The 25,587-nt window shown below is 47.2% G+C and overlaps 1 protein-coding gene across 1 annotated transcript; it reads left to right on the top strand.

Annotated features, from left to right (window-relative positions):
• The first annotated feature begins 641 nt into the window (after positions 1-641).
• On the top strand, positions 642-25,466 carry PPM1G (protein phosphatase, Mg2+/Mn2+ dependent 1G). Its single transcript, XM_057396846.1, has 10 exons — positions 642-872; positions 5,762-5,831; positions 17,938-18,023; positions 19,937-20,069; positions 21,461-21,930; positions 22,351-22,488; positions 23,281-23,515; positions 24,006-24,135; positions 24,290-24,392; positions 24,757-25,466. Exons 1-10 carry the CDS (start codon positions 753-755, stop codon positions 24,949-24,951), a joined length of 1,680 nt encoding a protein of 559 aa, XP_057252829.1. The 5' UTR covers positions 642-752; the 3' UTR covers positions 24,952-25,466.
• Positions 25,467-25,587: the final 121 nt, after the last annotated feature.

The raw sequence follows: 25,587 nt of genomic DNA, 5'->3' as shown, positions 1-25,587 counted from the left end.
GAGCCCAAGTCAGCCTCCACTGATTTGTCAGTGGGCGGGGCTGAGTTTATATAAAGCGGCTAGGGCCCGGCCTCCACGCGTCCGTCAGTGTCGGTGGAGTCCCGGGGTGCTGGCTCCTGGGGGAACTTTGGGTACCTGCGGTGCTGGTTCGCCGCCTCAGCGAGGCAGCTGAGAGTGAGGCCGCCACAGGCCGCGGTGGTACCGCCAGTCCCGAGTCCCCTGTTCCCTTTCCCGGCTACGCGACGAGCGTGTTTCCCGAATGGCTATCGGAGTGCTGCTGGGCCGGCCCGGCTGAAGGGGGAGCGGAGGGAGCTGCTGGGCTGCTCGCAGCCAGAGCCGGGCTGGGCCCCTGAACTACTGGAGGGAGGGAGGAGCTGGGGCGGCTGCCGAACCCTGCGAGGCTGAGTCTGCGGAGCAGAGGGCCGCGCTAGCCGGTGGCTCGTCTCTATGGTAGGCGCTTCCGGCCGCGCGGGCTGAGCGCCGTTTCGCCCTCCCTTCCCTTGGCGACTCCCACAGGCCGCGCTTCCGGCCGCGCGACTTCCGCCCGGCGGCCCGCGGGACACAGGTTCCGCCGCCCTCGCGCCCTGTCGCCCGCGCTGGGCCGCTCGCCCCCTCCGCTGCCGCCCGCGAACGGTCCCGTAGCGCGTGGCCCGGCTACCGCCGTTCCCCTCCCCCCACCGAACCCACACCTCCCCCTCAGCGCAGGGCCGCCGCGCCGGGGGGCCGCGCCCGCCCCGCCGGTGAAGGCCGCCATGGGCGCGTACCTGTCGCAGCCCAACACGGTGAAGAGCTCTGGGGACGGGGCTGGGCTCGGGCCGCGCCCGCTTCACTTCGGCTTCAGCGCCATGCAGGGCTGGCGCGTCTCCATGGAGGTGAGCAGGGCACCCGAAGCTGCGGCTCTGAGCATGGCGGGGAGGCTTAGTGCTGCCCCGAACCTTTCCCGGTGTCCGGAGCCCACCGGGGGAACGGAGGGTGAGGGGAGGTGGGCGGTTAGTCCTTCCCGTGGTGCTCGCGCTGTCGGGGCGGGGCTGCCTCTTCCCGTGCGGTTGCCCGTGGGTTGCCGCTTGTCCTGGCTCCCGCTGGTTTCCCGTCGGGGTTCTCCCGGCACATACAGCCCAGAGAAATCCCTGTAGGAATAAAGGCGTGGGCTAAAATGGAAGGAGGAGAGAACAGTTTAGCCCTTGGGATGAAGCACTGAATGAAAGCAAGTGAGAAATCCGTATGCGAAATCCCTGCTTTAATTTCCAGGCAGTGCCAGTCTCTTTCTATCCTGTTTCCCTGGGTTTATTGTAGTTTTTTTTTCTAGGCAAACTTATTGGAGGAATTCTCATTGCTGCTCTCGGCCTCCTGCAGCCAGTCCTGGCTTTACTGCCCTATCAGCCTGGGAAAATGAATTATCTCGGGATACATTCCTGGCTGTGGTAGCCAGGTGTTGGCCTTGGGTTCTCCCGGTGGGGGAGTCTGTTGGAATACTTTGTAAAGCTGTACAAGGGTGATGTCGAGCTGCTTGGAATACTCTGCCTGGCCAGCAGTTCCTTGTGCTTTGAATTTACTACCATCTGTGGGTACTGTTAATGTGCTGGTTTATTTCCCCTTCCAGGCAGCCAGCAAACAGGGTAAATTAAGGGTTAATATTGGTCCCTGCAGCTCCCCCCAGGCTGCATCTTCTCTGAACACAGTAAAGAAGTCACCTTGTTTGTAGCCCTTTGGCCAGAGGTTGTCTCATTCAGACCATTTCTTGCAAATATATTTTTATGAGCCATACTGTCACATACTTTACTGCTGCTGAAGTCCTACAACCATCTTACTGGTGGCAGATCGGTGACCAGGTGTTTTTTCATCTCTGTGCATTAGATTTCAGTGAACCCATGGGCTTGGTAGAATAGGCAGGAGGATTGGTGCTTCTGCTCTTAAGATCCACTCAGAGTAGTCTATGCTGACCGTGACTATCACAGTGTCTCAGTTGGTCCATCTTGGTGACCCCTGGAGGGATGAAATGTGGCACAGAGACATTCCTGGAACACTGAGGTGATGCACAGTGTAATCTCTTTGAAGCGATTAGTTCGTGTGTAAGAGGCTGAGTGCAGGCATCCCTAGTGCACAGAGGCTGAAAGTAGTTTAAGGAGACAGGAATGAGGGAGAACAGTGTTGCCCCTATTTATAATGCTGGTGGGCTAAAGTAACCTTTCCACAGGTGAGGCACTGGCTCATTATTTCAGTCACTTCAGGTCTATTCTTGCTGCTGTTGACCTTTATGGACATTGGATGACGCCCAGAGCTTTTAGCTGTGTTTTCTGCACTAGCCATTATCTTCAGCTTATCTGCCTATTGGCAGGGGCAATACTGAGGCCATTGGTGTAGACGTGGCTTAACTGTTATCACAAGAAATGAGGAGATGGCAGGAGCACTTGTGTTGCAAGCTGAACCTGCTGCAGATTGCTTTTGGGACTGTGATGGAAGAGAAGTGTGTTGCTTCACACACCACTGAGCAGAAGTTCTGTTGCATTTTCTTGCATTCCAGTGTTGTGTGTTATTCTCTGTGTCTTATCTTGGTTTGTATTTTTTTTAAGTGTTTAATTGTACTTTTGCAATTAAAGCTTGGGAATAACTTTAAGCAAATGCTTACGCTTAAGGCTCTTGTTATATTAGCAAAGCCACTCAGAGTGTGCGCAAGTGTTAGGAAGGACACAGGCATTTTGGGGTAGGAGAAATTTGTGTAAAGGAGTTGTCTGTTGCCTTTAACTTGCATTTAAGAACCCACAGGTGAGGTAGATACATGGAGCTCCAAAGAAGTGCTATAATAAAAATCCATTCTTAGTCCAGAGAAGTTGCTTTGTAAGGAAATGTTTTGGGCAGATGAGGGACCCAAAGAGTAAGAATACCCAAAAAATAGCGTTAGGTACTAAGAGCGAATAAGAAAAAGGGAAAAGCTGAAGATGGCTCTATGGCTCTGGGATACAGTGAAAAGTGCAGGAGGCACTTTGGAAGTAGGTGGATGGGGCCTCTGAGCTTTTTGGTGCTGTTTTGGTTGTAGCTCCAAGATGAGACACCCAGCAACCCCTGTGTGCAGCTTCATTTCACTCCTGAAACCTCACATAAAAAAAAAACCAAAAGGCAAGAATTTGGATCAAAATCTGGAGATTTGCGAAATTAACATTCAGTTTTATCTTGCTTGCTAATTTCAACTGAGTTTGGTGGTTTATGTTTCAAACCTACTGTTTTCCAGTACTGCTGTAGTAACCACTGAGATGGCTGGAGGAGACCTGGAATCTGGCTCTGGGAGCTCTTCCTTGGTCTGAAAAGCAGGATCACTTGGACAACACATGCTGCAGTGACCTTACCAGGCCTGGAAGCAGGGATGGAGATGTGTAACTGAGCCTCTTGTCCTGGCAGCACAAGGTGGTCTTTGTGGTCCGTTGGGCACTCTGGTGTAGCGTTACCAATGCCAAGGGACTGGTGTACAGCCTGTCCTGTGGAGCCATGAGCACTCATGCTTATGTAGAGAAAGCCCTGTGCTCAGTGTGGGAGCTGAACCATCTCCTGTCAGCACATGCTGCCCTCGTTTGTTTGCCCTCCTTGCTTGCAGTGCTGTGGATGAGGGTCAGGAAAAGTTGCTCTCTGTGTTCTGCAAATGGAGTAGAGACCATTTTTGCTGTCATTACTGTGTTTCCTCCCCAGCAGCATTTGCATTACTTGCTCTAATTAAACTGCTGTTTAGCCACCTGGAGCTTATCCCAGTTACTTTGTTGTGGTTTTGCTGTCTCACTATCTTCTGTAAACGCTCTGAAAAGTGCATGTAACACTGCTGGCTCTTTGCTTATACTTATTCCATTCACTGTCTCCAATGAGCTCTCTGGTTAAATTTCCTGCGTTATAATTCAGAGTAATTTTTTTTCATTTTGAGCTAAGATCGCAATTTGTCTGTTCAGATGCTGTTTTCATGGTGTCAGGAGTTTCATTGCACTAAGTACTTCATAAAGCCAGATCCTCTCTTTTTTCTGTTCTTGATAGAAATTGCAGGGGAACGGAGTTCTCTTCTAACAAGACTGGGGGGCGAAGAGCTCTTATCCAAGAAGTCTTACAGTAAAAAAGTAGAAGAGCTCAACAGTTACTTGGCTGTGTAGGTGTGTGCGTGTATAGGAATTTTGGGTTATGGCTGGCAATATACACACATCCAAATCTCTGAGCCAACTGTCTTGGAGTAAGCACAGTGTTTTGGGACAGCTGTAGCACATTTAACTTTAAGGTGATGAACTTGAACCACAGCAAAGAGACTATATCATGTTGCTTAAAGAATCACATGATTGTTGTTGAACAAAAGCATGTGGGGTGCGGTCATGCTGTAAGTTGGTAGGTTAGAGCTTGAACTTCAAAAAATAGTAGATCAGTTAGGCAGGGGGAGGACTTAAGAGAAAGATTCAATCCATCAATCAGTTTGAGATTTTGCATTGGAATAGCCAAGTTTGGTTTGCTTACCCAGAGGGTGAAAGAGGTCAGGCAGCTGGCTGTAAAATCTGGTGGTGCCTTCTTCAAAGTCTGCTGTTCCTGAGAGACCCTGTGAAGAAAAAGGTTGCTCAGTGTATATAGGTTATATGTTGTTACTGATCTTCGTAGTTTGGGAGCATGCACAAGGAAGGGATGATGCAGCTCGACATTTAAGCCCAAAATGCCCCTGGGAGATGTGCCTTCCTTCTCGTTTGCCCCCAGAGATTTTCAGTTTCTGGACAGTTGCCAGAATGAAGACATATGTCTTATCTTAGGAAGTGATACCTAGGTTTGTACTTTGGCTTTTGCACCGTTAGTTGAGTAGTTGCTCATTCTTTGCTCCAGTGCTTTTAAAAGACACTTGAGAGAGGCCAGGCTTTTTGCCTTGCTCATCAGGTATCTGTGTCTGAGGCCAGCACTGAACCTGGACCATCCCACATGGCAAGAAGAGCAGGAATCCTGAGAAAAGGTTTTCCAGCCAAGTTGTTCTCTCTGGATGTGGTAATCCTGTGTCCTGGAAGACCCTTTCATCGGCTGTTCAGACAGGCAACTAGTGCTGTCTGTGACCGTATTCACCAGGACAAGCAAAGGCAAAGCTGCATTTGATTGAAGGCATGAGGTCAGGAGGCTTCATATTTGACCTCCTGGCTTTTCAGTTTGCATGGCTCTTGTTTGGCAAGAACTGGGGAAGAGATCATCTGTGGGAGTGACCAAGGTCCACAGGTGACCCTGAGACAGTTGCGTTTGTCTTGGGGGGGGGGGGGGGGGGGGAAGTAGCCAGTGTGTTAGTACCAGCATGCAGCATGACTTGTATTTCTGTAGTTATGCTTGGCTAGGCAGCTCTCAGCATAGGTACCAGTTTGAGCAACAGCTTGTTGCCTCACATTCATTAATGACTGTGAGCTACTTCAGTAACAGAAGCCTCACAAGGACTGCAAGCAGAGGGATTTGATTCTAGGTTCAGCTTGGCCACCTCTTAGAGTTGTTGTACTGAGGACCCAAAGTGGGTTCCAGTATAATGTCATGGTGACAAGGTTGGGTTACTGTTCGAGCACAGAGAGCACCATGACATTAAGAATCCATGCCCCCTCTTTGAAGATGAGTGCTCACCAGGTAAGCTTTTGAGAATCTGAGAGGAGGTGTTCTTGCTCTTCTTGCTCTTCCTCCAGGTTTGAGAATCCCTTTGTCAGTGCTCATAGCCTTCCTACTCCTTTCTCCTACTTCTCTGCAGGTCTAATGCAACCATGTAATTCTAGACTTTTGCTCTCTCTTTCAGGATGCACATAACTGCATACCCGAGCTGGACAGTGAAACAGCTATGTTCTCAGTCTACGATGGACACGGAGGTAACTGAGTCTACTATGTTCTCTCCTGAGTCCTTCAGTGTGGCTCTTCTGGGCTGCCTAGTGGCTGCTGGGCAAGCATCTATCTATCATTAGAAATCCTGCTCCTTCTTGGGAATCATTTTCTTTGATAGGTGTAATTGACTAAGGTTTTGAAAGTTTCTTAGGTGTTCTGGAAGGAAGGTCATGGGTTGATATGTAATTGAAATGAGATTTGCATTCCATCTTCTAAAACTGTTAATGTTTTCTTGGTGGATAACTAGACAGGATAGTCACAGAATAATGGCGATAGGGAAATCTACACGAGGTTGGACCAAAGGTCTGCCTCTGGTCAGTATATTCTGGTGGTTAACAGTACTGGTTGCCCAAGGAAACAGTGAAGGAAGAGAAAGGGCAGATCCATTCTCTGACATACCTTCCCAGCTTCCATTCTCCACGTAAGAGCTAGAGGTTGCAGCCATTTGATCTTATAGACACTCTCGAGTCTTCTTGACGAACTAACTCTTAATGAAGTTGTCTAATTGCATTTTAAACCAGATTTATATGGTGATTATTTGCATAGGATATTTGAATAGAACTTTGTTATTTGAAAAAGGACTTTGACCTAAGTCTGCTCCCTGAGGAGCTCACTGCAGTATCCCCACACTTAGAAATTAGTGAATGATCACTCCGTTAGCACTTTTCACTTTCATAATTTTGGACTTCATGCCCTTTCCTCCAGTCAGAAGAGTCCCAGACTTGCCTCTGGTCATACAGCTGAATCTCTGCTATTAAAAAACAGCAGCACCCATTTTCTGGCCCTGAGGTCAATTGGCACAGTCTGGCCACATTAATGGTGTTCAGCTATCTTAGTGTTTAGCATAGTGTGGCTGCCTCCAAACTGGCTGTTGGTCCCTGGTTCCTGCTAGGTCCTGGACTGTGTCCAGGAGTTAGGGAGAGTGATAATAGGGAAAAAAGTGATAACTAGCTTATGCCAAAATTGCATCATGGATTATTCCAGTAGTTTTTAGCATAGGTGATGAAATGCGTGGGCCACAGAACTCAGTAGGCTACTGGTGTTGGACATAGACACAGGTTCTAAACATTGTATTGTACCACAGCTGTGGTTGTATTTGTCCTTTTTGGGGGGCATAGTCTGACTTTGTACCATGCTTTTGGTTAGGCTGAATAGAGCTGCTGATGCCCTTTAAGTTACAGACGTATAATGAATTTATTGTGGCCTAAGTGTTTCCCGCTTTGTTCTCAGTTCCTTTCCTAACAATTCCATATTAGCTATTTTGACACAAATAAACTGTAAGGTGATATTTTTAGAACTCTGTCCCCAGTTTCTTCCAGATCTTTCCTTAAGTGGTAATAGATGGTTTTGAGTCCATCCAGTGTGCATATGGAGGTTGATTGTCTTTTCTTATCTTGTCAGTGAGGAATTTAATCTGTAAAAGCACAAGATCCTGCTGTAAAATTTTGCTTTAGTTTTGATCCATTGCTTCTTTCTGATGGATTTTCAAGATAATTTTTGTAGATCTTGAACTACAGAAGTTTTCAAGAGCTCTCCTGGGGGCCATCCTCCATTTTGAAAACTCTGCTTCCTTTCCTGTAGCACCTCAGTATGTAAAATGTTTTATTTGAAAGCTTTTTGGAAATCTGTATGGAGTAGATCAACTAAACTGCCTGCTTCCTCCTGCTCATTGACTGTCTGAAAACACAGTGACCAGTTTGTGATGTTCTCTTCTGCATGTTTAACCCCTGCCCTTCACACCATATATATCCATGTATCTGCTAATTCTGTTTATTACTATTTCTACTGTTTGATATGTTCACGTACCAGCTAAGTTGCTCTGTAGTGTTGTGAACCCGGTTTCCACCACTCTGAGGATTTTAAATCTCTTTTGTATGATATGTATGCCTTTCATTTCTCTGATAATGGAGCAGATTGAAGTGGAAGGTTACATACCACAGTTCATAATTTCTCCCTTTCCTCTAGAATTTATCTCATTCTGCCAATATGTAAATAAGAGGTTAAGACCTTTTTTGCAATAGTTCATATTAAAAATAGTTCATATTAAAAAGGTCGGTCTGAGTAGGTAGCTGATGAGGAGCTCTTCAAAAGATGTCATCTTGGTCTGAAGCACTTATATTTAATGTTTGAAAATTATTTTTCTCCTGAGCTTCATCTTAGAGCATGCAGAGAGCTGGATGGAGCAACTGCTGATATCCTGCAGGTTATCTTTAAGAACATCAGGGTAATGAGTTGGTTCTGAAAGGCAGAGAAGGACAAAGGAAAAATAATATAGGGATTTGGCAACTAGTCAACTTAATGTTATTTCTTGTAGAAACTCAAAAACCATTTATAAGCATCTAGCAGATAGAAAGATAAGGAGCATCTACTATAAACTGGTCAAGAATTAATAATATCAAACCAACCTGTTCTTCCTTAAGATTGGTGTGTTAGTTTCTCAGCTAACAGGAAGGTCTGTTCCATGTGTTGGATTTTAGAAAGACTTTGGACACTTTGTGACATAATGTGTTGGATTTTATTTTTTTATTTTAAATACAGTAGGAAAGATTCAAGATAGACATTATGGCAAAGCATTGACATGAGTTTCTAACTTGTGTTTTCGGGTTTCTAACTTGTATTTTACATTTCCAGTGATGGGATTTCTACAGTTCTTACTGGACAAGCCTTATCAGGAATAATACAGATATAATTCAGTCTGACACTGAAGAACTTTTTTGCCCATCCCTACATTTGTATGATTTTATTGATGCATTAGTTCTTTAGTTTGAAACAATTTCTCAGGTCTGTCCTGTGTAAAAGGTTTTAGTGTGAGACCTCTCTCAGCTTTATTAGCTGCCAGTGAAAAAAAAAAAAAGAATTTACCTTTTCTTTTATACCTTGCTCATTTATCAGCCTTAAACTCTTCAGTAAGTGTCCTGCTCCAAATGGGTTGGGAAGAGTTTTTATTAATGTGCTATTTATAAAAGGGTTGGCTTTTTGTTGGCTGCTTTTTTTTGGTGGTTGTGCTTGTTTTGTTGATTTGGGCTGGGTTTTTTATGGTTGTTCTGTATTTTCATATTTAGCTTTCAATTTCACTCATCAGTTTTTCTTTAATGTTTTGCCCCCTTCCAGTTTTTGACAGATGCTGCTGCTATTTTGCTTTTCCCAGTTTCCTTTTTACTTGCCTTCACTTCCCTGCCCCGAAATCTTGGAGAAGAATATATGGGTACTCTGCAACTCCAGTATGGTGTTTCTGATCAATCTCTGTTGCTATCTACACATGCTTTATCCTTTTTAGCAGTTTCTTTTAATTTCATTTTAATAAGTGCCTTCATTGACATAGTTTCCCCTTTTCATATTATATATGAGGTCTATATTATCATAGTGAGGTTTTCTTTTTGCTGCTACCAGGGTGTTTAATATGAATACATATTGAGTGAGCCCTCATGTAATTATTTTCCCAGTCAGTAAGCAGAGGGATCGATGTCTCTTGCCCTGTCTTGGTTGTTGCACTGCTTTTAGCTGGGATAGAGTTAATTTTTTTTCACAGGAGCTGGTAGGGGGCTGTGCTTTGGATTTGTGCTGAAAGCAGTGTTGATAACATAGGGATGTTTTTGTTATTGCTGAGCAATGCTTGCACAGCACCAAGGCCTTTTCTGCTTCTCACCCCACCAGCCAGTAGGCTGAGGGTGCACAAGCAGTGAGGAGGGGACACAGCCAGGACAAATGACCCCAACTGACCAAAAAGATATTCCAGACCATTTGGGGTCACAATCAGCATATAAAGCAGGGTGAAGAAGAAGGAAGGGGGAGATATTTGGAGTGATGATGTTTGTCATCCCAAGTAGCTTACACATGATGAAGCTCTGCTGTCCTGGAGATGGGTGAACACCTGCCTGCAACGGGAAGTGGTGAATTAATTCCTTGTTTTGCTTTGCTTGCACATACAGCTTCTGCTTTACCTATCAAACTGTCTTTATCTCATGATTTTACCGCTTTTCCAATTCTCACCCCCATCCCTCTGGGGGGAATGAGTGAATGGCTGCATGGTGCTTAGTTGCCACCTCGGGTTAATCCGTGACAACTATATATGTAAAAGATTGGTGGTTTTTTGCTTTTGCAGTTTGCTGTGCTCTGTAGTAATAAGTGATGTTTTGCCTGGGAGAATTGCTATTAGAACACCAGTCTTGAGCTTAATCTGATAATTGAGTTCTGTGCTGAAGCCATTACAGTACTTTGGGTACCATCTCATGGAGACAACTAGCAATTATACTTCTTCCTCCAAGAGATTATTTTGTGGAGGAAATACAGAATGGCACCCTTGCAGCCTTCTTCTGTCATGTTTTGTCCCTCATTACAGTAATTTCTCAGTATATTGGAACATCTTGGGTAGCTAAAATACTTCTGTTGGTATTTCTTGGGAATATTGCTTTAGTTTTGTCTAAGGTTAACAAGCAATTTAGGAATATGACCCAGACTCCATGGTATATAGTTGTATGTAGGAGAATATAGGCAGGTGTCTAGCGAGCTTCTCACCTCCAGTGATCTGGATCTTCACTTCCAAACAAGTGCAGGATCCTGACGCAGGGATAGAATGTTAAAAAAAGTTTTGGCTTATTCCAGGGAGGCACAGTTTACCACGCTGTTCTGGGCCCTGGCCAGCATTTACCAATGCTACTTGATGTCATGCAGCACCCTCAAGAAGAGAGGGAAAAAATGCCAAAAGGCACTATGGCTAAACTAAACACTAAATCAGGCGCCCCTGGAGAAACAAGGGAAGCAGAAGTCTGCTCATTTAGTAAGGGATGAAGAAGCCTCTTCTGGGAGGGAGCAGAAGGAAGAATCAGAAGAGGCAGCCTGTACTGCTGCAGTGGAGTCACAGGAACAGGAAGAGGCTGAAATCGTGACAGGAATCACCCTATCCCTACGTGAGCTGAGAGATATGTAAGAAGATTTTAGTCATTAACCAGGTGAGCTAATTCTCAACTGGTTGCTCTGATGCTGGATTGATGCAGATTGCACTAGAACTAGGAGGTGAAGCTCCTGAACGTCTGCAGTATACTGATGGCATCATTGTGTGGGGCAACACAGTGGGGGAAGTGTTTGAGAAGGAGAGAAGAATAAACCAGATCCTTTTGAAAGCTGCTTTTGCTATAAAACAAAATAAGGTAAAAGGACTTGCACAGGAAATTAGTTGTTGAGAATAAAATGTCAAGATGGCTGTTATTGATCCCATGCACTGGGATATGATAAAATAACAGCTATGTCTGCAGCAGCTAACAAAAAAGAAACACAAGTGGGGTTTTGGAGAATGCATACTTCTGATCGTAAACCTTTGGTATCGGGCAGCTATAAATCTTCTCTGCCAATGAAGAATGACTTTGAATGCAGCCCTGAGCAGCAGCAAGTCTTTGAACAAATTAAACAGGAGACAGCTTGTGCACTAGCCCTTGGACCAGTCTGGACAGGACAGGATGTGAAAAGTATGCTTTAGACTGCTTGCCAGGGCTTCTGGCAGAAAGCACCTGGGGAGACTCAAGGTCAACCTCTAGGGTTTTGGTGCCAGGGATAGAGGATCTGAAGTCTGTTACAGTCTGACTAGCAGCATATGAAAGAATCTGATCCACTTCAGAAGTAGTTGGTACTAAACTGCAGCTCATTTTGGCACTTTGATTGCCTGTGCTGGGCTGAATGCTCATAGGGAGAGTCCCCTCTACACATCATACAATTCATGCTCCATGGAGTAAGTGGGTCACACTGATCACACAGTGGGCTTGAACAGGAAACACAATTGCCCAAGAATTCTGGAAGTGATCATGGTCACTGTGCCTAAGAGGCTCCTCTGTATAATAAATTACCAGAAACTTGAAAGCAGTGTGCCTTGTTTACACATGCGACCCTCCCCTGTGGTACTGCATTCAGCTCTAGGGCCCCACACAAGAGGGATGTGGACCTCCTGGAGCGAGTCCAGGGGAGGCCACAAAGATGCTCTGAGGGCTGGAGCGCCCCTGCAATGGAGGCAGGCTGAGAGAGCTGGGCTTGTTCAGCCTGGAGTAGGGAAGGCTCCAGGGAGACCTTAGGGCAGCTTTTGGTGCCTAAAGGGGACAACAAGAAATCTGGAGAGGGGCTTTTGACAAGGGACTGTAGGAAGGAAGATTGAGATTAGACATTAGGAAGAAATGATAGGCTGTGAGGGTGGTGAGGCACTGGCACAGGTTGCCCAGAGAAATGGTGGATGCCCCATCCCTGAGGGTGTTCAAGGCCAGGTTGGATGGGGCTTTGTTCTTGGATAGTTTATTTGTTATTTGACTCTAAGGTTGCTTTACTTTATATTTAAATAGCTTGTATGTGTCTAAATACAGATGAAATCTTGGAGTGGGATCTGCTTTCAGCTCTGGAGATAAGAATGGGTTTGTGCATGTACATGCACTAAAAAAGATTTGATCTAGGAACCTGTATCTGTGGAGGCCTTTTTCTTGCCTTGGTTTCTGCCCTGAGGCTGCTGCCCGTTCTTGTCTTCACATGTCATATTCAAGCCTGTGCTTCTGGAGACAGAGAAATCTTACTGCATTGAGACTCCAGCTGAGCCTTAGGTGCTCTGGAGCCAGTCTTGCCGGAAATGCCAAGATATATTGACTTTGTTCCGTATTTCATCTGAATGTGACTCCTGCTTTTAAACCTGAATCAGATGTAGGTTTTGGCAGTGGCATCTAGCTGTGCAACAATATGCTCTGAGGCATGAACTTCCCCATGTACGCTTTCACCTTTCTGCCTGATCTTTCAGGCATCTTGAAAACTCCACATGCTCTTTCATGAACAAAACCAGTCTCTTTTGATAATTCTGTTGGAACATTAAAGTATGCACTCTGGAGAATTCTCTGGATATCTACTTTTTCACTGAATTCAGTGCTACACAGGATACATTTTACTTTAGCCTTCTGAAGACCTTCCTACTACTGCATCTGTGTTGCATTAAGCAGGAAATGCAGCTGAGTCTTTGGCATTACTGAGCTGGAAGCTGCCTCTCTAGAAAACATAAAGACAATGATTCATGGAGACTTTGAGAGTTTTACAGTGAGTTTTACATTGAAGATGTGGAAGATGTGATCCTGGATTCATTGTTGTTATGTATATGGTTATAGCTGAGTAACTGTATTTTTGAAGTGTTCAGCCACTCTCTGAAAGCTTTCAAAGTCCCCAGCAGCCAAAGGCTCTCCACACCCATTCATACCAGGGCCTGCTTTTGTACCTCCAGTGCTCCTCTGTGCTGCTCCTCAGGGAGGTGTGAAGAAGTGGAAATTGCATTTGGTGAGGTTTTCTTTCCCCTGCTTTCCTAAAACTGTCAGTGCCAGGACTCTTGTTGCGGTTTAAAGTGCACCTTGGAGTGTGTAGAGCCTCATCTGGAAGTTAAAAGCAGCAGGCTTCATTCTTCCCCTGAGGAGGCAGTACTGTGATCTTGCCTGCTTTGGTGAGGGGGAAGGCCTGAGTGGTGATTCCTCACACTTGCCTTACTGTGCCATGTTGTACTTATGCACTCGTCCTTCTCTTGCTTCAACAAAATTGTTTTCTGGGTGTTTGCATCTTTGGCAAACTCATTCCGTTTTACTGCTTTGCAGGTCAGTTTTGTGCTTCAAAGAGCTCGTCCCAACTCCTATTTTGCTGGAAATGTTGTCTCAAATGCTTGTTGCAGGTGAGGGCAACCAGGACCATTTCCTTAGGAAACGCTACAGACCTGAGCACTTAATTCATGGCTGACAGATGATTTTGAGGCTTTTGGTCAATTTCTGATGGCCAGGTGAGCATGAGTATGTCTGGGAAAGTTTTGTCCTGGTGGACAGGACAGCTCTGAGCTGTTTCTGGTCTGTCCACTGTTACTCATTTGCAGCTGGTGTCTCTTTAATAGTAGTTCTCCCTAATTCTGTGCCACAGGCACATGGGGCTGGATCCTTCAATCCTTAGTGGAGCTGGCAGGGAAGGACTTTGATAAAGAGCACAAAGCAGGACTTGAGGTATCTAAATTGACTTTCATAATTACCTGGCTCTTCAGCCCTGTTGCTGATGTCCTCACCACCACCCTCCGAGGGAGTGTGTTTGATACTTAATGAAGACAAGACCTTGGTAAGATGTGGTGGGTGGGCTGATTTTGGCCTAAGTGTAACCAAATCCAGGAGTATGTTACAGAATGAACTGGAAGGAGCTATTAGCATCCACCAGGTAATTACACTCATTGCACCCAGGATAGACTGCAGAAAGGCCACCGCTGGCCCTGGTACCCAGAGGCCACTCCATGTGCAAAGGCAGGATCTGAAGTGAAGTAGAGCTCCTCTATTTTACTCTCACAAATGTTTCCTCAGTGAGAAAAACCTGGCAGGTTTTTTGCTGCAACAGGTCCAGAAGTGCTGAGACAGAATAACGTAGTACATCTGTCTGTGTGTAGAAGATGAATTCTTTGAGCCAGTTCAATTTCTCTGGCCACTGTAGCAGCAATGTGCTTTGAGTCACTGATTCAGCTTATAAAACCCATTATATCTTGCTGGGACTGCTGTGCAAGTAAATAGACCTGAGGTCTGTGTGCTGGGCTGATAGCTACCTCCTGTGCCCCAAAGGAACACATACCTTTAGATTTGAGGACTTGCTTTGATGGGTCGTCTTCCACAGCCAGAGAACTCCAAAGGAGAATTATCCTAGATATTTTGGTTAAAACACTGTAAGTAAGCACCTTTGTATCCCCTGAGCAAGGGAGATGGGGTACCAGCAGGACTACTGTCCTTATAGGGAATGGTCTGGTTTGAGCTGCAGCTGATGGAGAGATGACTGTGAGACTGGCAAAAGGGTCTCCTGTGAAGCCTCATCAGCTTTCAGCAGCAATGTCTGTTGTGACATCTGTGCTGGAGCTGCGCAGGAAGCAGCAAAAATTCCTCATCTTCTGTGGTACCTACACATTCTTGTACAGTAATCTGTCTTTGGGCAGCCACAGTCAGGCACATTGGATGTTCCCAGATCACTATTTAATTTCAGTGTCCCGGTGTTAAAGACATGGCTTGTTTTAACTGCCAAAGCTTTCCGTATTGGGGCTGGCTTCCCACTTTTGCAGTGACAGAGCAAGAGCTTTCTCTAGTGCATTGCTTTGCACAGTGCTGCATGCAGCCCTGTGGCCTGCCTGCTTACAGGGGATGGGACCAAGGCTGCAAAGCTGCCAGTGGCTTTCTCGGATCAAGCTACTTGCTGTGAAGAAAATCCAATGTCCCTTAGCTGTGGCAGAAAGATTGCACTGTTGGGTCATCTTTTCCATCAGGTGGGTGATCAGGTGCCAGTGCTGGTATTATTAGATCTGTCAGCTGCTTCCACTAGCATAGACCAGGGTGCCCTTTGGTCATTCTCTTCTCCTTTTCTGATCTCAGCAGGTAGCTGTGGCCTGTCCTCTTCTGCCAGAGCAGTTAATTGGTACAGTGATGGAAGCTTTTACCCACCCCATTCCTGTTTAGCGTTTGGCTAAGACCATCAGTCTGATCATCAGGTTTAGGTTCAACAAGCTCAGTGCTGAGTCCTGCACTTGGGACACAGCAGGCCCATGCAACGCTACAGGCTGAACATGAGCAGTTTGTGTCCAGATGACCAAGAAGACCAACAGCATCCTGGACTTTATCAGCCATAGTGTGGCAGCAGGGCCAGGGCAGTGATCATCCCCCTGTACTCGGCACTGCAAGGCTACACCTCAAATCCTGTGTTCAGTTCTGGGCCACTCACTACAAGAAAGACATTGAGGTGCTGGAGCAGGTCCAGAGAAGGGCAGTGGAGCTGGTGAAGGGTCTGGAAAACAAGTGTGATGGGGAATGGCTGAGGGAACTGGGGGTGTTTAGTCTGGAGAAGAGAAGGCTCGGGGGACTTTATCAGTCTTTACAACTACCTGAAGGATGGAGAGGTGGCTGGTCTCTTCTCCCAAGCAACAAGTGATAGGACAAGAGGAAATGGCCTCAAGCTGCACTAGGAGAGGTTTAGATTGGATATTAGAAAAAATTTCTTTGCTGAAACAGTGGTCAGGCATTGGAACAGGCTGCCCAGGAAATGGTGGAATCACCGTCCCTGGAAGTGCTCAAAAACCACGTAGAGATGGCTCTCAGTGACGTGATTTAGTGGTGGTCCTGGCAGTTGTGGGATAATGGTTGAACTTGGTGATCTTAAAGGTCTTTCCCAACCTAGTTTGATTATTTTCTCACGGAAGCCTCTGAAGAGCTTCAGGACACTGCATGGCTTGCATGCAGATGACCCACCTGTGTGTCTATTATACACTATGGATGATGTAGTTCAGTACCACAGTGAGTGTCAAAATGAGAGATGTCAAACCATCCTGGTCCAGATTGGGCAGGCAGGAATGATTGCAAGTTGGAAGAGAAACTGGAAGAAATTGCAGCTGCCCACTGCAGCAGTTGCATCAGCAGCCTGCTTACTGGGCCTGCTCCATGTCCTTGTAGTTCCTGATCTGGGAGTATCCCTGCTGTTTGCCTAGTTTTCCTCCTCCTTGGACTGCAGAGGCACATGGTGGGCCTCACTTATTGGTCAAACCTTTATGTGGCAGTACATTACTGTCATGTCTAGGTCTCAGCCAAGTCCTGGAACAGCACTGCCCATGGCAGAGCCCTGTGTCCCTGCAGCAGACTGACCCAGCCACCTTCAATCCGTCATACAACAGAGGACGTAGCAATTGTCAGTGCTGTCTTCAAGAGTTTCAGGGCTACTGTTTTACGACCTGCTAATTTAGCTTTAAGTTAAAGCAGCCTAAATGAAAAGATGTGCGTAGTGTGCTCCTGGCCATGACTCTCTCCTTATAGAGTCCGGATCTGCTGGGTGGTTTTCTGCCATGGTCTAAGGCTGTGCATGTTTTCCTCAGTGGCCATACCTCTCTGAGCAGCCCCTGCTGACTCGCCCAATTCAAGTGATTTGAAAGGCCTGTCACTGTCATTATTCACCACTCCCTCCACCTACAGTTGTGTCATAGAAATTTAGTTTTATTTTGGCTCTGATAAAAATGTTACATTTAAGCTGGTCCTTCCAGACTATACAAATACATCTTCCCCTGTGATTTGTTGGGTTTCATCTCACGAGTGGTAGTTGGCAGTTCTTTAACCTCTTCTGCATTTGCTGTCTTGAAAGTTTAATTTTTTAAGCCAAGTGTTGTCTTTCATATATATATGTAAATTATATATAATATATATACATGTTATATACCTTACCTAAATCGTCAGCATGCTTAGTTACATCAGCATGCTTAGTTTTATCAGCAAAATCCCAGTATCTTTAAGAGCATATGTTGAATTGGCAAGATCTGTTTCCATAAGCTCATGTCAGTGGACATTAATTGTCCATCCTTTTCATTTCAGACCCTGTATAAAGTCCTGCTGGAGTGTTTCTGGCTTTTAAAAGTCTTTCAGATGCTCTAGCAGTGGATGCTTGGTTTGAGTGTTGACCATCAGTCAAAGTTGTCCTCTGTGCTTTCATAAGCCTGGTGTTCTGGCCACTGTTCACTCATGCTGTGCACACACAGACACACTTTCCTGTCCTGTTTTGCTGATCAGGACACCCATCTTCCTGAAAGGCTTGTCTCAAGGTTGTGGCATTGTATTTTCCTTGTCTAGAACATAGACTAGAATATGTAATGCTTTTTGTGCTGCTTATCATGCATTGGTAGTGCTTACACTGACCAAAAGCTTCCTTTTTCTCTGTTTGTTGTTTATCCCTGTGCTTACATGTGAAAATAGAGCTTTCTAGGTAAGATGAGCCTCAGCTGTTGGCCTGTGTGCTAAAAAAGGGCGTAAACTGTTGGCCTATCTGCTAAAATGGGCCTAAACTCCCTTTCAGGAAGTTTATAGTGTTGGCTAAACCTGATAGATGACCCCTGGAAAACCTCAATGAGCACTCATCAGCAAATCCTGCTGCTCTGGAGATGCAGCCTGTGGGTAGGTTTGAGATCCCCAGCAGTCTGTTTCTGCATAACTTTTCTGTGTCTGGGATAGTTCTAGTTTTTGGCCCCAGATTTGCCTTAAGATTCAATTGCTCAGGAATGTGTTCTGCTTCTGGGAGTACCAGTCTCTTTAAATGATTTTTGCACTCTTTCAGGAGAAGAAGTTGCCCTGTACTGTGCCAAGTATCTTCCTGAGATAATCAAAGACCAGAAGGCCTATAAGGAGGGGAAATTGCAAAAGGTAAGAATCTAGCTCTGCCTTGACACAAGTAAGCACCACTGCAGAGGAAAGCTCTTGTTTTGTATCTAATGCTTATATGCACGGTGGTGTCCCCTAAGCTCTATCTGCCATGTCTTCCATTTAATTTCCTTATTTCTAGGAGCAAACACCCAGTGTGATTTATTTTCAAAGCTAAAGCTTCTTCTATTTTCCAGTTTTGTTTTTTTGTTGTTTTTTTTTTTTTGCCTGTTTTGGTTTGTTTTTTAATTTTCAAACTCATTCCAGTCAAAGGCATGGGCTGGTTCTTGGAGCAGTTTTGGTGTGTTGTTTTGAGGGGCAGGCGTAGCTTTTGTCAGAGATGAGAGGTTAGTTCATGTCTTGCTTCCACCAAGCAATCCCTCTGTTGTAATTCTCCTTCATAGTACTAATGCCTCCTCTGATATCAGATGTCCAGTGAGTTGGTGCTGGGCTCTGTAGCAGTGTGGGTGAGGGGGAAGCAGTCCCTCCAGAACTTCTACATTTACATGTAGACTGAGGATAGCCTTCAAGGCAAACTTGAATCAGTTTGTGGCTCTTGGTCTAGGCTGAAACACCCCAGTATCATGCTTTGCTGACCCCAAGCTGGCTGCACTCGCTGACTGCAAATAAGCCTGTCTGCTGAGCAGAGGAGCCTGCATGCTGAGCCATTCCACAGCGGCTTTAATGCTGTCCTGTCTTCAGGCTCCTGTGGGCTACAGCAAGGCTTGTGATGCCTTGTCTACTGAGATCCTCCAGGAGAAGCTGTGTCAGTGTGGGCCAGATGAGCAGGCAGGGAGGTGCATTGAATGCTGTCTGCATGGCCAGGTCTAGGGGGTGATCTGTGACAAAGTCTAGTAGGAGACCAGTAATGACCACTGTACCACCAGGGTCAGTGCTGGGTCCAGTCTGATCTAACATCTTTGTGAATGATCTGGATGCTGGGGCAGGTTTGCACGTGACCCTGAGCTGGAAGGAGCAGCTGTACACAAGGGTTGTGCAGATCTGTCATGCAGAGGGACCCAGACAGGCAGAGAAATGGGCTGAACCTCAGGAAGTTCAGCAAGGGGAAGTGCAAAGTCCTGCTCCTGGGTATGAACAAACCCACCACTGCAGCACATGCTGGGGGCTGCCCAGTGGGAAAGAAGCTCAGCAAAGGCCACGGGGTCCTGGTGGACACAGAGTTGACCGTGAACCAGCCACGTCCCCTTGCTTCAACGGTGGCGAATGGTGTCCTGGGCTGCATTAGAAAAAGCACTGCCAGTTGAAGGGAGTGATGATGCTTCCCCTCTGCTCAGTGCTGGTGAGGCCACCCTGTGAGCACTGGGCCCAGTGCTGGGCTCCCCAGGGCAAGAGGGACGTGGGCAAACTGGAGATCTTCAGTCCAGCAAGGGGCCACCAAGGTGCTGGAGGGACTGGATCATTTCTGCTGTGGGAAAAGGCTGATGAAGCTGGGATGGCTCAGCCTGGAACAGATCAGGGTCTGGAGGATGGAATCCATGCCTGTAAACCCCTGCAGGGAGGGTACAAAGAGGATGGAACCAGGCTCTTCTAAATGGTGCCCAGTATCAGGATTGAAGGCAACAGGCATAAACTGGACTGCAGGAGGTTCCCTCTAAATATCAGGAAACCCTTTTCAGTGTGAGGGTGACCAAGCACTGGCACAGGTTGCTCAGGGAACTCCATCTTTGGAGCTCTTCAGAAGCTGCCTGGACATGATCTTTGGTAACCAGCTCTGTGTGTGCCTGCTGGAGCAGGGTGTTGGATCAGGTGGACCCCAAAGGTCCCTGCCAGCCTTAGCCATTCTGTGATTCTCTATGGTCTGTGTTCTGAAAGAAACTTGATTGCACAGCATGACAGGCAGGCATTCTGTAAGGAAGGTGAAACTGCACACTGTTTATGTCTGTGTTCATACATAGGCCCTGGAAGATGCTTTCTTAGCCATAGATGCCAAGCTTACCACTGAGGAGGTGATTAAAGAGCTCTCTCAAATGGCTGGGCGACCCCAAGATGATGAAGATGAGAAGGAGAAGGTTGCTGACGAAGATGATGGTAAGTCAGATGCCACTGAATACACAAGACTGCAGCTCCAGGACAGGGACTGAGAGCAGGTGGGCCTGGCCTTCTTTAGCAGAAGGTTTTCTTCCCAAATTTCAGTTGGCGTTGAACTGCACCCCCTCAGCACCGTTTATTGCTTTGGGCTGGTGCTAGGGGAATTCTGATTCATTTGGTAGCTTAATCCTATAAATAATCGTATAAAAACTTTCACAGTTTTCCATAGAGCTTCCTCTATTGGGTGCAGAGTTCTAGGATATGTCAGAAACCTCTGAGCTGGGAAGTGGGCTAAGTTGTGAGACTATGATGTCTGGTGCTTAGATCTCCCGAGCTGGTGGCAGACACCAGCTGCAGGCAGGATTGAAGCAGATTCTGGTCTCTTCAGCAGTATTTTTTGTGCAAGTGTTCTTCTCCACCAGCAAGTAGTTGTCAGACCATGAAGCCAGCTAGAAGGTAAATCCCAGGGTGGAATCCTGTGCAGCTCTCAGCTGAGTATCTCGTGACTAGCCTTGAAGCAGATGTAAAGTGATACCATTGCCTTGAATACTGTATGGGGTCTGGAAGTGTTGAATTTGTGGCCCTTGTTCTCCAGCTGACAGGGGCAAAATGGGATTTTGGTTGGTTGGGTGCTTGTTTTTTTTTCTTTGTCCTGTGTTTTCAGGAGTATTTTGGATATAGATGTTTCTTTTCCTTTTGGGATTAAATAGCAAAGAAAATAACAACCAAGTGGATGTCAATAGGGAAGTAGTGGTCATTGGCTCATAGTTTAGGGAAAGTCATCCTATTTTCTGTCTAGTATCCCACTTGAGAGATGGTGCGTTCACTGCCTAAAAGCTATTCCATCATCTCTTTCTAAACTGGTTGGGATCTCTGGGGTGCTTCAGGCCCATGGAGCAACTGCTATAACAAAATCTTCTCATTCCCAGTTGCAGTATTAATGAACAGATCTCTACATGAAAGTAGTCTTTCTGCTTCCCCCAGAGCTTCAGATGAGCCTGCTCTCATGAGGCTCTTCACCCTCTAGTCTTATGACTGATTTAAACACTCTGTGCCCACAAGTCAGCCAGGTAGCATCAGAGGCCGGAGGCGTTAGGGGAACTTGCAGGCTGCATGCATCAGCTGTGGTTAGAAGCCATTCCCCTGCCATTTGCCTATTGGTCATGTCCGTGCCTGGAAGCTGTGGAATGGTGTAGGCCTGGCTGCTAGTGAGCAGTGTTCCTGCTAGTGAGCAGCCTGATGAGCATTGCTGAAACTCACCTGCAATAAGAACGTCCAGCCAGGGCAGCTCACTCCTGAACTGTGTGTGTGCTGCACGGTGCTGCTGTGGTGATGTATTCTGTTTCCTGACCTTCTTTGTTCTCATCCTCCTTCCCCCTTTGCATTTTTAGTGGATAATGAGGAAGCTGCTCTTCTGCACGAAGAAGCCACAATGACCATTGAGGAGCTTCTCACACGTTACGGACAAAACTGCACCAAGAACCTCAAAAACAAGTCTTTAGCTCCAGCTGGGGAGAACACTGCAGAGGGGACAGGCAAGCAGCATGATGGGGAGTCAAATATGAATGGAGAGGCTGACCCAGGGGAGCTTACCGACCACAAGGAGAGGAAGAATGGGAAGCCAGATGAAGAAATCACGGGTATTTCCTCCACCTCAGACAAAGCCAGCGCTGGAGGCAACAGCCCTGCTCTGCAGAAGCCTGAAGCAGGCAAAGGTGACGAGGCCGTCACCTCTTCTACTGGGGAGGCCGGGCCCTCCTGCTCCTCTACGGGAAAGCCCCAGCGCACAACCAAATCCAAATTTTTTGAGGACAGTGAGGATGAGTCAGATGAGGTTGAGGAAGAGGAGGAAGACAGTGAGGTAGGAAACAGCACTGGGACAGAGTGGCCTTCTGTCTGGGCAGAATGCATTGCTTACTGTGGTACTTGATCTACGAGCCTCTGGCTCATCCTAGGTGTATCCTAGGAGTAGGTTTTTCAGGCTGATACTTTGAGACCATCTCATGGGAGCATTGGGAATTGTTTAGATAACCCTGAAGGAAACATACCCTCATCTGTGCAGCGGCCATTGGTCTTGCTGCATGCACCATCCCTTCATTAACTGTGGGAGTTGAAACTAGCTGCTCTGATTGTAGACATCAGGTGTGGGGGAAATGTATCAGGTCATCTCACTCTTCTGGGGCAAGTTACCATCTGTCCCCAGAATGGAGGGACCAGCTGTCTGGGGAGGGCACTGAGAGTGTCCTGTGTGACTCCTGGTGGTATCTCTCATTTCTTATAGGAATGCAGTGAAGATGAGGATGGTTATAGCAGTGAAGAGGCAGAGAACGAAGATGATGAAGATGACACTGAAGAAGCAGAGGAGGATGAGGATGAAGAGGAAGAAATGTTGTTACCAGGCATGGAGGGGAAAGAGGAGGTGCACACCCTGTTCTTGTGTTCTGCAGCATAGGATGGAGCCAAGGGCACTTGCAGGGGAGCTCAGCAAGGCCATGTTTTATCCTCATCCTTTGTTCGGATGAGGATAAAACATCTATTTTGTTCTCTTGAGGCTGAACACAGCTGCTGACAGCCTGACTGTATGCAAAAGCCTAAGGGTTAGGGCATGGATTTGGGCAACAGGTTGAGATGAGTGAGGCTGACCCCACTGCTGGGTTTGCTGTGCTTAGAAACCGCTGTGGGTTTGGGTGTGGAAGGAGAGTGCAGGACAGTAGCAGGACTGCTCTGCTAGCACTGCTACTCCTGGGCAGAGCGTTGCTCCTTGCCAGGCCCAGGCTGTGGCCTCTCAGTCCATGGCAGTGCTGGCCGATGGGCCAGGGACCTAGGATGTTAGGGAAAGGGGGACTGCAGCTTCCAAGTACCAACCTTTTCCCTTTGGAGAGATGCCCCAGCTTCTCCTTGAAGGCTGGGCCTGCGATCAACACACTAGAGCTGATGGTATAGCAGGTTGCGTTGAACACTGGAGAACCCTGAACCACTGATGCTTTGTGAGGCTGGAATGGAGGTAGTGCTTGACCCTGCTTTTCAATGAGCACGCTCCTGCTGTGTTTCACAATTTCTCCTTTGTTCTGTGTATGCTTATGGGAAGAAGGGGTGAGACACATCACCTCAGGGTTTGGGACACTTGCTGGGTCTGCGGTGGCTAGTGCCAGTTCCCTATTGACATGATAATGGAGAAAGGAGCCTCAGAAAAATCATTTGTCTTTTTCAGCCTGGCTCTGACAGTGGGACAACTGCTGTCGTGGCACTTATCCGGGGCAAGCAGCTAATCGTGGCTAATGCTGGAGACTCTCGTTGTGTGGTGTCAGAAGGTGGCAAAGCCGTCGATATGTCGTATGACCACAAGCCAGAGGATGAGGTGGAGCTGGCCAGGATAAAGAATGCTGGTGGCAAGGTCACCATGGATGGGAGAGTGAATGGTGGTCTCAACCTCTCCAGAGCAATCGGTGAGCAAGAATGGGGGTGGATGCTGGCATGGCTTTGGCCTGCAGAGTGCTGTGTTCAGGACATCCAGGCTCCCAGCACATACCAGCTGCTAAGTTTAAGGAGCAGCTTTTAACTAGATGATGAGTAGAACTTATTTAGTATTTGATGTGGTAAGATTTCAGTCTAACTAGAAAAAAATGGCCGTGAAACTGGTAGATATCAGTGCAGAGCAACACTTAGCACTTACCAGCTAGCCTTGTCAGCTGTGGGGCGCTTCGGGGTGAAAAGACGCTGAACTGGCAAAGGCACCTCTTTCTCATTGTATGGTAAAAGCATGTGGCAGCTGTGTCTGTCTGATGGGCCAGCAGCCATATCTGCTCTGGCTGTGGGAGCACAGGCTCTGATTCTGCTGGGGCTGCCCTTCAACAGAGCAGTGTTTCTCACTGTTCAGGGGTAGGCAGCACTGCCAGGGCCTAACCGGAGAAAAAGTAATCCTCCTCTGCACCACAGGTGATCACTTCTACAAGCGGAACAAGAATCTGCCTCCAGAAGAACAGATGATTTCTGCTTTGCCTGACATCAAAGTGCTGACAATAAATGATGACCATGACTTCATGGTCATTGCCTGTGATGGAATCTGGTGAGTCGTGAGGGACCTGTGTCTCTTGGAATCACTACTGTGATCTTTCTCTGGAGCTGAGCCTCGAGAAGGCCCAGGGACCTTGGCTGCTAGTTAGGCACTATGGCATGACTGCTCCCTTTGCTTGCCCTTCTGACCTCTCCACTCTATGCAGGAATGTGATGAGCAGCCAGGAAGTGGTGGATTTCATCCAGTCCAAGATCACCCAAAAGGATGAGAATGGAGTCCTGAGGCCGCTCTCCTCCATCGTAGAAGAGGTAAGGTCCAGATTTTCACCATCCCTTCAGCACACAGTGTTTCTGCATCCCAGCTTGGTGCCTGACCCTGCCCTCCGTCTCGATCAGACTGGTTTGTTCAGCATGTGAGGTGTCTGGGCTGCAGCACTGGGGTTGACCTCTAGGTTGTTGTCAAGCTGAAAGAGTTTCTGTCCGCTTCCAGAAAACCAGGGCTGCTGAGGTTGTTTCTGTCCCATCTGGCTGCAAACAGCATTTTGAGCCCAGTCCTCACCATTGTGGTCTGGCAGCCCCTATGCTACTGCCAGTTGCTAGAAGGTGCCTGGTGTCTCAGTTATTCATAGTGCTTTGCCTCTGCTCTCTGCTAACCTGTCCTGTCCCTCTTCAGCTGCTGGATCAGTGTTTGGCTCCAGACACCTCAGGGGATGGCACCGGCTGCGATAACATGACCTGCATCATTATCAGTTTCAAACCCCGTAACGCACATCCACCTGCTGAGAGTGGGAAGCGGAAACTGGAGGACATGGCAGCACCAGCAGAAGAGAATGGTGGCGATAACAAGAAGAAGGCCAAGCTGGAATAGCAGGCCTCGCACAGGGACTTTGCTGTGCGCTCACCAGACTCTTGTTTCTTAAACATGCTGAATGCAAGACTCCAAAGTCTTGTCCTTTTTTTAGCCTTAGCAGAGGCCTTGTTTGTCCGTGTCCAGGGTGGGGGGGTGGGTCTGGTTAGCAAAGGCATGTCGCACTGTTCATCTGTAACCATTCCAAAGAGGGAGCTGAGGACACAGTCGCGCGCGGGAGCAGCCACCAGCCACAGCACAGGAGCCCGCTGCAGCCTGTGAGCACGGAGCCCTGTGGTTAGGAGAAGGATGTCCCCCCATTGTCTCCATGTGGTTGTTGCCATTTCTGTGCCTGTGAATTTCTGTTCGGAGGGAAGAACTTTTTCACTGTTGAGGTTTTTTTAATCTGCACCCGATTATTTAAGGCCCTTTGTTTTTATTTGTGAAACAATCTGGCTGTGGTGCTGCCGCCACACCACGTTCTGTTGTACACTTTCAATCAGTACTTTTTTCAAACTAAAAGCCCAAAAAACATAGATGTGCCTCTGGTCCTTGGTTCTTTCCTGGAAGTGGGGGGTGAGGAAGGTGTGATGTGGAGGAGAATGTCTCTGGTGTCTCAGGGCACTGGGGGGAATGGCTGCAGCTCACAAGCAGCAG

The sequence above is a fragment of the Pezoporus wallicus genome, unplaced genomic scaffold (genome assembly GCF_028554395.1).
Source record: "Pezoporus wallicus isolate ANWC-B61680 ecotype Strahan unplaced genomic scaffold, APGP_CSIRO_Pwel_v1 contig_7265, whole genome shotgun sequence".
NCBI classification, from domain to species: Eukaryota; Metazoa; Chordata; class Aves; order Psittaciformes; family Psittacidae; genus Pezoporus; species Pezoporus wallicus.
Note: the sequence above shows the minus strand (reverse complement) of the source record. Positions and strands in the feature narration are given on the sequence as shown.

What these genes read in the sequence shown, in the direction of transcription:
- PPM1G (XM_057396846.1), top strand. Translation starts at nt 753, where the DNA reads ATGGGCGCGTACCTGTCGCAGCCCAACACGGTGAAGAGCTCTGGGGAC. An exon ending in AGTCTACGATGGACACGGAG is followed by an intron (nt 5,832 to 17,937) that starts GTAACTGAGTCT and finishes GCACTCTTTCAG; the next exon opens with GAGAAGAAGTTGCCCTGTAC. An exon ending in AAGAGGAGGAAGACAGTGAG is followed by an intron (nt 21,931 to 22,350) that starts GTAGGAAACAGC and finishes CATTTCTTATAG; the next exon opens with GAATGCAGTGAAGATGAGGA.